General features: G+C 29.3%; 1 protein-coding gene across 1 annotated transcript in view; it reads left to right on the forward strand.

The window, feature by feature from the left end:
- LOC118183655 (putative phospholipase B-like 2) overlaps positions 1-12,365 on the forward strand; it is a 57,918-nt gene that overhangs the window by 22,142 nt on the left and 23,411 nt on the right. Inside the window, exons 5-6 of the mRNA XM_035353252.2 lie at positions 2,723-2,940; positions 5,440-5,534. Coding sequence (XP_035209143.1) covers positions 2,723-2,940; positions 5,440-5,534 — 313 coding nt within the window. The remainder of the gene's footprint in view (positions 1-2,722; positions 2,941-5,439; positions 5,535-12,365) is intronic.

Consider the following 12,365-nt stretch of genomic DNA (forward strand, 5'->3'; position numbering starts at 1 on the left):
AATTCCATTATATACAAATTGACAGATTTTTATCCAGAAAAATAGGTTAAAATGTGAATGCTTTAATTCTGGGCTTCGAGTTAAATTTATATTTTTTCAAATCATTTTAGTCTTAAGTGTCACACTTTTGGTTGGGTTACAAAATTTTAAGATTCATGTCTTAAAATTTTTTAAAATTTTACAAATTCATGTCTGAATTACTATAAGGATCATTACTGCTGTAAATTAACATATTAATAAATAAATCTGAACTGAAAATTGCTTTCATCTCTATCAAATCTGTTTCTTCATTCGACTCAATCAATAATATTCTATATTAGCTAATTGAAAAAGAAGCATGCCAATATAAAATAATAATAATAATAAAAGCAATCTTAAATTAACTTTTCTTTAAAATCTGTGTCAATTTAAGGTAGCTTTTTTTGCCTATTTTTGAATTCTCTATTCCATTTCTTTCTCACGATCCCATCTTTTTTCAGGGCCCACCAGCGGCTAAGCGACAGAGCTGCCAAACACTGATAGTTTGACCTGGGTTCAAATGTGTGTGGACAGGCTGGCTGCATGGGTGTTTTCATGATGTTCCCCATGTTTAACATGAACACAAGCCAATTTACTTTAGAAAGTCCTCCGCAGTCATCCCTTTCCTAAGGCAGATAGCCCTTATGTGCTCTGCCATAATCAAATAAATCAAACTAACCCATCTTTTTTCATTTGAGTTATATTTTTCCTAAACTATATAGATAACTGCACATTCATTATTCGTGCAATCTGAAAACTGAGAAATTTCAGAACATAAAAAATTACATTTGTAGCAGGTGGTTTTCGAGTAACCGAATCATTCTTATGACAAAAGAGTTAAGAAAGTATGATACTTAAACAGTAATGGTAACTCACCTTCTCCACCCAGTTACACTACCCGTTAGAGATATATGCAACTGACAATTGCATCATGTTCATCTCATTAAAATTTAAGATGTTTCTTTTTGATTTTGATAGTTTATTTATTCCATTACAAAAATATCTTACAGAATTCTATAAAAAAAATCCAGTGTTCTTTAGAAGGTTGAGTCCTTAGAATTATAATTCAATTTTCTGTGAACTGGATCAAGGATGTTCAATAGGTTTCTATAAAATTTTAGATAAAGCTTCTGTATAGTTATGCATAGAGATTCTATAGAGATATGTATGTATATTCTGTAAAGATTCATACAAAGACTGGCCCACTAGTGGACAAGTGGTAAAGTTGCTGAACACTGGTAGTTCGGTCCAAGGTTTGAATTTCGTGAACGGGCTGGCTGCATGGAATTTTTTGTGGTTTTTCCCATGTGTATATAAGCCAGTTCCTTTAAAAGATCCTCCATGAAGGTATTCCTCTTCTTAGGCAGATAGCCCTTGAGGCTTTGCCATAATCACATAAACCAAACCATACAGAGATTGTATAAAAATGTTACAGAATTTTTTAAGGTTCCACCTATAAAAATCTAATATATTGCATATAGAATCAACTAATAGAATTCTACCAAAAATATCACATCCAGTTTTAAAAAAATAAGCCATAATTCTAAAAAACTCTAAACAAATTTCTGTAATTTTCTGCAAAAGGTCCTATACAAGCTGTTGAGTATTTAAAAGCTCTATAAAATCAATGGAATTTTATTTGGAAGTAAAAAGAATAAATTAAATTTTCTTTTTGCAATAGAATTTTTTAACCTTGTCAAAATTTTGAATTGAATCTATGGCATGGGTGGAGGGAGGAAATAAAAACTTTCAGAACAAATGATAATTTTTTTCAAAAATTTTAATATTTAAAAAAAAATTTAAATAAAAATATATGTATTTTAAATAATAATAAAGTTTAATTAAACTTAAGAAACCATTACTCTTATCAGGAGTACATATACAATAATTAAAAGCATTAATTTCAGGAATTAAAATTTTATAATGCACAGCATAAATTTAATGTAATTAATTGTATATTTAAATTGATTTTACGCTTTTACTGTGCAAAATGTTGTATAAATTCAGAAAGAAAAAATAAAAATAAATCAGAGACTAAAAGGCAAAAATTTCCATTCAAAATTTATTCATTGCTTATGAATAAAGCTTTTATTTTTGCACTTCTATATTTCATACACTAACCAGAAACTGAAAATTTGTTCTGATTACATGTTGAAAACTTTGCATATCTCTAAAGAATGCCATTCTGTAAAGACCATATAAAATTTCAGTATGATTTTGCAAAGCAACATTTAAGAATTTTATTCAATGAAAGCTTAATAAATATATTTTTATTTATTTTTATTTTTATAGAGAAACACTTTTAAAGAGAATTACCTATTAAGTTGCATAGTAATTTTTATAGAGCTCTATTTAGCCTTTATACAAAATTTTTGTAAACGTTTTTATAAACTTCTTTCATAGCAGGAATTACCAAATCTAAACTTTCTTTGTCAGTTTGGGAATTCTCAGCTTAATCAATAACTTTATATGTCCACATATTTTCTTAAATAGGATTAGTCTTTTTTTGTTATGTTGATGCAATAGTATCTAGCTGATGCAATAGTATATGTCATAAACTTCAAACTGTATTAAGTTATCATTTATATTATCTGTTTATGTTAAATTATTGTATTTAAATAGTCATAAACTTTAGACTGTATTAATTATATACATTAAGTTATCATTCTTAAATTTTTTCATTGAATTTCTTATTCCATTTTAGATTACTTAATATCATGGGTGATTTAGAAGATTTAGAAGTTGTTCTTAAAAAGAACAATTTGAAAAAGGTGCTTGGGAGTGGATCTTGCTCAGGTTTAGTGAAGGTTCTTCCAAATAATGAAAACCTATATGTTGCCCAAGATACCTGGTCTGGCTATAATTCTATGCTGCGCATTTTAAAAAAGTATAGTTTCAGCTTCCATACTGCTATGAATGAAGGTATGTATAAATATTGTACATTCTAAGTTCAAACATATGTTGGAATATTATAGATGGAAAGAATTGTGAATAATTTATTTGAATTTATTTATACTTGTTGAAGTGACCATATATATAAAATCATTACAGTTTAAATACCATGTTTACTCATGAATTTTCTCCCTTTTCCTACTAATTTTATCGCTTCCAAACAGAGAGGAGAAAGATATGTGGTGTATGCTATTTCTGAAGAGAGGGGGCTTAAATGAAAAACGTGGCACATTATAAAGCACACATAAATGCACACTAATATTATATTCTATATAAAAGATCATTCAGACTGTATGGAAACAATTTTCTATTTAAATTTCTTCATTGGTATTTTGACATAAAGGTTTGGCATTTTCAAATCATCTGCTACTGTTTTACTTTGATTGGAATGCAAAATAAGAGATTTATTTTGAAAATAACTCTAAAATTGATAGATGGTCCAAAGGTTATGTAAATGCACTTTCTGAAAAATATTCATACCAACAAATTGCAAAGTTGTGTAAAAATTGAAGTTATTGCATTTCAAAGGAAGATATTTTTCATATATTAAATTTGAAAATGAAAAAGTGTCTAGCTGGAAATAAAAAAGTAAAAATATCAGCAAAACTGCATCTTAAGACTGTTTGAATCGAGGCAAATATCAAGAAAGTGAAGTTTCTGATCTTGAAAAAACCCACCAATTCAAATCATCCATTGCATCAGTTTTGTGGCTTTGTAAATAAAATCATTTGTAAAGATTTGAAATTCTTTTTAACTTTAAATCTTTACAAATGATTTTATGTTTAAACCTAAATTTGGGTTTGAAAAAGCATTTTGCAGAAAGGAAACCAAATTATAGAAAACTGCACGAAAAACACATAGCTGCTGATAAATGAAAATTTATAGTAACACTCCATGATGTATTTAAGTGAGCATAATAAAGAAAAAGATCAATCTTCTGTTGCTCAACTAATGAAAGTGACCATACAAAATGGCTTTATCAGTATTCAGAAAAGTTTCTATAGGAATTCACAATAGCTGCAGGATTTGGTTGCAGTGGTAAATAAAAATTCAGAAAAGTCTGAAGCAAAGCTAAAATTAATTCACTGTACTATCAGCACAATATTTTGAAACCAATTTTTGGAAATGACCATTAACAACTATTACCAATTATTTTACAAATTACAAATATAATATTATTGTCAATACATAGAATACCAATAATTTATGATAGTAATACCAACATATTACCAATTAATATCAGTATTAATATAATACCAGTGTAATGTAATATCAAAATAAAACCAATATAATACCAATATTAATACCAATGTATTACCAGTTATAATATTAATACAATTACATATGATAAATATACATTATTACTAGATATTTTTTTTATAACCACTAGGCTCTAGTATCACATCTAAGTCAACTGCTTCTTCTTTAGAAAAGAAAGAATTAGAAACAGAAATAAAATGTATCCCATGTAATGAAATACCTATAATACCAATGATGTTTCGAGCCTTAGAAAAATGGCATCTAAGAACACTGAATGGACTTGGAAAATGACCCAAAAAGAGATAGTAGCATGATGGTGTTAGGAAAAAGTTTACTTTCATAGAAAATTTGATATAGAGTCAAAAATCAAGGTTATCAAATAAAAGCAAATTGCCGCAAGAAATATATCCTTTATGCATAAAAATTATCAAAATGATTTCCATAAAGTGTACAAGACCTTTTGTTTTTCAAAGAATTTATCAATTTCAAGAATATTCTTTTTACTTTGAATAATGCTTTTGTATCTGTGCCTGTATTTTAAATTGTTATCATAAACCAGAAGTTTCTAAATCATATGCTGGAAAACTAGGTGGGGGGGGGGAATACTTAAGGTGGAAAAATCATACTCACATGAGTAAAATATGGCACTTAAATCAAAAGATAAATAAAATCTAGTTACATGAGTTGAATCTTGAGGATTATGTAAATAAAACCAGAGAGTTAGTTAGAAATAGTCAGTTTTTTTTAAATAGCAAGAGGTCTCAGGAAAAAAAAATCAATAAAAAATAGTTATCTATAATATAGATAAATGGTATTCATGTTTTATTGATTTGATAATTAATATTAACTCCTTTATTCTACTTAAAACATTATTCTAGATTTAAAATAAATACTTTCAATCTAGACCAGTGCATTGTAAAATTATCATACTTGATATAAGTAAATAACTTAATCAAGCATTCTTTCTAAAATTATACCAGATGTTGAAAAACATCTTCTGTAATTAAAAAAAATAATAGTTGTATGATGGAGTAACAAGTAATGGACTTTATAACAGTTCCATGCCTGAGGCCCTCATCAACCTAAATTTGTGTATCTTGCATGTCATAAAATCTAGGACAGTTTTGTTTATTTATTTTTGCTTTTATAATGATATTTTGAATCATTCTATATTTAAACTACATTGCGACTGTATTTTGCTTTTCTTAGGCTCTCCAGTAATTCCTGGTCATACAAGCACATTCTCTTCTCAGCCTGGTCTTATATTTTCTCAAGATGATTTTTATCTGATATCATCTGGGCTTGTAGGTACTTTTATAGTATAATTGTCTCAAACTTCATATAAAAGACTGCATAATAAGCATTTTATTATTTTGTTACCTTTTCTAGTATTATTAATTTGTTTCAGGCACTTCTTATCAAAAGTCTATTAAATGAATTTAGTGCAAAAATAAACTTCTTATTATTTCATGTTAGGATTATAAATGTAAGATTACCCTCAATAAGAACATAGTAGAGCACAACTTAAACATAACTAATTAATTTATTTTACTAATATGAAATAAAATGAATGAAAAGATGAATTAGGTAAAGTGAATAAGCTGGTAACCTCACAATTAAAGTAAGTCCAAACAGGATTCGATTCATGTAATGGATATTTCTCACACATTATCTATCAGTCTCTAACAGTTCTACAGGCTCGTCTGCCCTCATATGGCTAGCATGATGTAAGCATTTCAGCTTGGCTACAGTGAACATGATATTTTAAAGAAATCTATCAGTCTCTAACAGTTCTACAGGCTCGTCTGCCCTCATATGGCTAGCTTGATGTAAGCATTTCAGCTTGGCTACAGGGAACTTGAGATTTTAAAGAAACACGTCTGGTTTCCCACCAACTCTTGGAGGATCTGCATTCCATCTGCTTGCTTCTGTTGTATTCCACGTCTTGAAGCTATCTGCGCTGTGCTAAGCTGCGATGACATCACGCCTTGCTGGGTAGAAGTAGAGGGAGTTGAAGAATCTACCTCCACATAAATAATAAATACATTTATTGAAAATAAATAGTATAAAACTGAATACAAACAGCATATAGCAAAGAATAAATTTTCAATAACACAGAAAGGACTAAATTAACTCTCAGAGTAACAATACCTTATTATATATTAGCTTATAATTTAAGATGTTTTGCATTCTTATTTTCATTAATAATATAAATGCCATCGTGATGAATGTAAGTTTATGAAAACAGAAACTAAACTAGATAAATGTACATATTTAGCTAATAAATGCTGTTTAAATACAGGTTTTTATGACAGATCCAAAAGCCCAGGCCACTCGGAAGATTAATGATCATGCAATTTTAAACATACAAAATATAGATTTGTTTTGAAATATATGTATTATAAAAAATAAACTGTTTTATCTTTATGATATATTTAAATTATTAAAAATATTGCTTTAAATTGGAAGAGAACTTGTAAATGTTTTTAAAATAGTTTTGAAAGTAATTTTTTATGGCTGGAAATCTTATATCGAGTTCTTCATATTTGTCATAAAAGAATTCATATAACATGATGTAGATTGTATATGATATTTAAAATAATCTTGGACTTGAAATATGAAATTAAGATCATATAATTTAAGGCCTGTCAACGGCTAAGTGGTTAAAACTATTGAACATTGTTAGTTCAACCTGGATTTAAATCCTGGCAATTGAACTACATGGGTGGTTTGTGGTTTTCTCTATGCATAATATGTAAGCCAGTTTGCATAGAAGGCCCTCCATGAAGACATCTGTCTATATCAGCAGATGTTCATCATAGGATTTGCCATATCCCACTAACCAAATCAAACCAAGTACCTGAAAATTCTAGAGAAACCATTTGACCTAATTCTCTCTCTCTCTCTCTCTCTCTCTCAAAAAAAAAAAAAAAAAAAAAAAAAGCACCTATCTTATTGTATTTTTGGCAGACATGATTCTGCAGTTGCTTTGCAAAAATTTTCTTGGCCCTTATCCTGGTTCCTTATACTTCAGTTCATGAAAAAATGAAAATAGTTAACATGTTTATGGATAAAATATAAATTTTAAAGCAGTCGAATATCTTTATAGCCAAGAACTGAACACAAGATGCTAACACATGAACTTGAGACAGCAGAAAAAGAGAGGTTGCCATGTAAGAGGCCATTAAGATTACCATTTTAGAAGATTTAATATTGATTGCCTCAAAGATGCACAAGTATCTTAATCTATTATTAAGAAACCTATCATTTTATATTTTCTTATCAGAATACAGTTTAGTGAGATTGTTCAGTATCATTTGGCAGTCACTGAACATAATTTGACATCAATGTTGCATACATGTGACAGGCTACCCCACATTTTTTTTTTTTTTTTTTTTACTTGCTGCACAATTAGAATAACATGTTTGTCATGAAATTATTTTTACTTGCTGTGCAATTAGAATAACATGTTTGTCATGAAATTAATTTTATTTCTCAGTTCAAAAACTATAATGTATTCAGCTATATCTTTGGCTATGCAACTTTGTGCTTTGCATGTGTGTCCCTAACTAGAGAGCTGGATGTTCTTTCTTTTGCTTCTGAACAACTGTGTTCAGAAGAGAAAGCTTAACTGAAAGGTCTGATTCAACAAATATTTCCTGTGGTTACATGCCCCCTTCCATATAAGAAGTTTCCCATTTTGTGTTTCACTTCATAATTTGAAAATTCTAAAAAGTTCACACACATAAATTGAAACCTCTGATGCCCACTCTCCTGCAACTGGGTGATGGAACAGGTGTGCATTTTTGTTTTGAAATGTCTAAGAATTTTATCAGCCTTATAAAATATTAAAATGCATGTTCCCAAAAAAGGAAGACATTTAGTGTTTAAACCAGGGATTCCCAACCATTTTTTTCCATCGACCTCTTTTAAAAGATTATTTCGGTCATCAATCGCCTTATATTTTCCCCTATGACATACAACATATTCAGATTAGAAATAATTGCACATAAATAACTTAAAGATAACAATTGGATTGAGTGAATAGGAACAAAAGTTTTGAAATTATTAGACTGTTTTATTATTTTTTCATTATTATTATTTTTAATTTTACAAATATAAACAAGTTTTCAATCATGAAAATCCAGATTCTAATTGGCCAAAAGTTTAATCTTAGTGATGACTGCACGTGATATATTGATGCAATGCTTAATATTTGTCATAAAATTGTATAACTAAATTCTTTAACCATCTTGCTTACAAATATCAATTCAACCTGTTTCTTGATTTTCGTAAGTTACTGACTTGACTAAAGCTTGCTTCCACTAGATAAGAAGAAGTAAAAAATGTTGGTTCAGTTAAACAACTTTAATTTTAGGGTGTTTTTTGTGAATGACTTTTAAATTCCAAAACCTAGCATACCCTTGTTTTTTTGAATAAGACTTATGTTTGTACAATAAAACGTTATATAAATTAATAATTAATTATCAGTTTTTATTAATACATATTTATACTCAGTGGAATCTTGATTACACTGATTGATTGTCGATTCATGCTTGGTTATAAACCCCTTGATTATCATCATACCCCCTTTAAAATTTTGTCGACCCTCATGGGGTGAATACTGACCCCATTGGGAAATTCCTGTTTCAACTGAATTCTAGTCACCACTTACAGATCATAAAGGCATGTTAAAAATGCCCTAAAAGTTTGAAATAAAATTTTGGAATATGGCAATGAAACACAAATTTGTGTAGTGTTTATAATTTGCTTTTTCTGAAGCTGTCTAGTTTGCTTGTCCAACTATATTAAGCAGTATTCAGGTACTCTACATCTGACATCCATTCCCTTGATAAAATTGTCCAGCAAGCTTCTCTTTGTGTATGAACCTTGTGTTTATGTTTTTTTGTTTGTCATAGAGAAATCGCAGAATTAGTCCTTGAGTTACTTGCTTCTTCAATTTATTAGTACTCTTACATTCTCTCTTTAAAAAGGGTTCACTACCTTTCTTGTGCTAGAGATATTCATTATCAGGAAAGTAACATTCACCCCAACGACTGCTCTAATAGAACTACTATACTGAAAACTACATTCAAAGAGCTTTATTAAAACATTTCCCATGAAACTCCATTTAGTGTATATTATTATTATCAACTTCATATTGGAAACAGTTTTGTCCTTTTATACATAGTATAACTGTAGCATAATAAATAACAAACACTAAACAAAAGCTTTACCATGCTTTAAACTTTTTTCTTGTGATTTACTTAAGAGACCTTAGTTTGCAGTTTCATCTTAATAGATTTGCAGAGATTATGTTGGATTAAGCTATCATTAAGCAGTTGTGATTAGATGAATTTATAGGTATTTTTTTTTTATAGTTTCTTATGCTATTTCAGAAATGTAGTTTTATAACCAAAACTACCATAAACAAGACTCATTTGGCCATTTTAAATAGTTTTAATTAACAAAACACAATTAAGATAAAACATTACAATTAAAGGCATTATAATTACACATTTAAATTACACAGTAAATCTCGAGAAACAACATCTCGGGGAAACAGCATGCTTAGTTCATGACTCCCATACATTGACTGAAGGTTATTATCTTTTTTTGGCTGGTGTTTCTTCCGGCAGCCACTACGTAGCGCTCATTGAGCCGTGGGGTTACAGACTCTCCCTCTGGCTCGTATGCCGTCTCAGCAAAGAGCCAGAAATATGTTGGTTTGGTCTGCCTTGTCTCCTATACTGTATCACCTGGTTCGTAAGATGTCAATGACCATAATATATTTTTGTGCTTTTCATGCTCTGCATTAAATCGGGATGATTCATCAGCAACATAGAATCTGGATGATTCCCTTCAAGCTTCATTGAATCAGGATGATTCATGGTAAAGCATAGATTTAGGATGATACTTTCCAAACTTCACTGAATCAGGATGATTCATTCAAAACTTCATAGAATCAAGATGATTCTCTGCATACTTCATTGAATTGGGTCAAACTTCATTGAATCAGGATGATTCATTCAAACATATCTAAATCGGGATGATTCACTTCAAACTTCATTGAATCGGGATGATTTGTCTCACAACACAGAATCAGGATGATTCTCTTCATACTTTCATTGAATCGGAATGATTCACTTAAAACTGCATAGAATCAGGATGACTCTTTTCAAACTTCATTGAATCGGGATGATTCATTCAACAGCACAGAATCAGGATGATTCTCTTCAAACCTTCACTGAATCGGGATGATTCATTCAATAGTATTGAATCAGAATGATTCTAGAAAAGTTCACTACATGGAGTTGGATCTCCCCCTGGTTCGAAGCAGTTCTCTTGAATTTGTGCAATAACCGATTTAGTTGAGTACGCCATTTTGTATGCAGATGTTTAACTTCGTCACTTTGAAGATTCATTCAAGTAGATGTTTCAAAACTTTAACTTAATTGGAAATTTATGAATTTTTTTTTTCTATCGAGTCAAATCATTTTCAAATTATCTAAAACGGGCAGACCCAGTACTGTGGCTAACACTTGCACATCCTTTTCTCTGGTTAGTTCCAAAAATTTCAAAATTTCATGTTATCGTACTTTCAATGTCCGTTGAAAAGTTCAATATTTGTTTAAAGAAAAATTATATGTTAAGAAATTTTATGAATTTCTTAATTATCCTTAACAATTACATAATATTTGAAGAACACCATCGAACAAAATCATTAATCTGAGATTACTTCGAAAATGAAACTAACATTTAACAAGCATTATTACACTTGCTAATGGACAATAAAATGCATAAATTTAGTAAATATAAAAATCCCAAATATAGAATTTAACTTTGATAAATCTTCTATTAGTTATTGCCGTGATGTCTACAAAATCCTAAATGCTCTAAGAAATTAATTTTGACTGTAGTTCTCTTTGTAAAACACAATCAGATAAATACGTTGTTCTCATATATTATAAAATAATAATTTATAATTTTTATAAACACACAATTCGAAAATGTAACAAATATTAGAATGCCTTTTCAGAATAACGGCAACTAAATTCAAAAGAAGTATTCTAGTAATGTTTGCAAAAAAACAAAACATTAGTGGCACAGTTTAAATAATATACTAGATAAAACCCTTTTCACTTTTTAATCATTTCTATTCTCAAAGAGGAAAAAAAAATATCTGTTAATATTTATTCATAAAATAAAACAAAACACACAACTCATTCATAAATAGTGACACGTTAGTATCAAATATAAATTCTAAAAGTGCAATATATCTAAAAGGAAATACCTAGAGCTTATACATACGTTATATATGATTCTATTTCGTTTTTAACGACACATTTTATTCCATATTTAATATTATAGATTATTAAAGTATTAACAACGTTATAGTTAGAATTTTATATTGCTTATTAAGTGAAAATCTGTTATCTGATTATTAAGTTAATTGCTTATCTGTTATCTTTGGGTGAAGATGAAACCATGCAATGTCCAAAATAACCTTCAAGTGAAGATGAAACTATGCAATGTCTAAAATAACCTTCAAGTGAAGATAAAACCGCTACTTTATGCAATTTCCAAAATAATCTTAGTGTGAGGACTTCGCTGGTGGAAGTAATACCTAAAACCTGGAAAAGAATATGAGTCGATGTCCTGGAGTCTTGAACGTGGTTTTTTCTTAACTGGATAAATCATTCAAGCCCTTCGTTGAGTAGCCAAGTATAACCCAAACAACCATAAACAAAACACTCACTTGGGCCTTTTTAAATAGTTTTAATTAACAAAACACAATTAACACATTTAAGTTACAAAGAAATCTCGGGGAAACGGCATGTTTAGTTCATGACTCCCGTACATCGACTGAAGGCTATTATCTTTTCTTGGCTGGTGTTTCTTTCGACAACTACTAGGTGGCACTCATTGAGCTGTGGGATTATAGTTTGCCATTTCAAAACACATTGTTAAAATTTTTCTGATGGTTATTTAGGACAAAATATTCAAAAGGACAGATGCATCTGGCAAATCCATACAAGCTTCTAGTGATGATTTAAAAATCTGTATAAGTTTGTCAAAAGATTTATCACAACATATTCATGACAAAATTGATTTACATCACCATTATTAAATCT

The sequence above is a fragment of the Stegodyphus dumicola genome, chromosome 2 (assembly GCF_044657685.1).
Source record: "Stegodyphus dumicola isolate Sdum_Otavi_A_Nest chromosome 2, ASM4465768v1".
Classification (NCBI taxonomy): Eukaryota; Metazoa; Arthropoda; class Arachnida; order Araneae; family Eresidae; genus Stegodyphus; species Stegodyphus dumicola.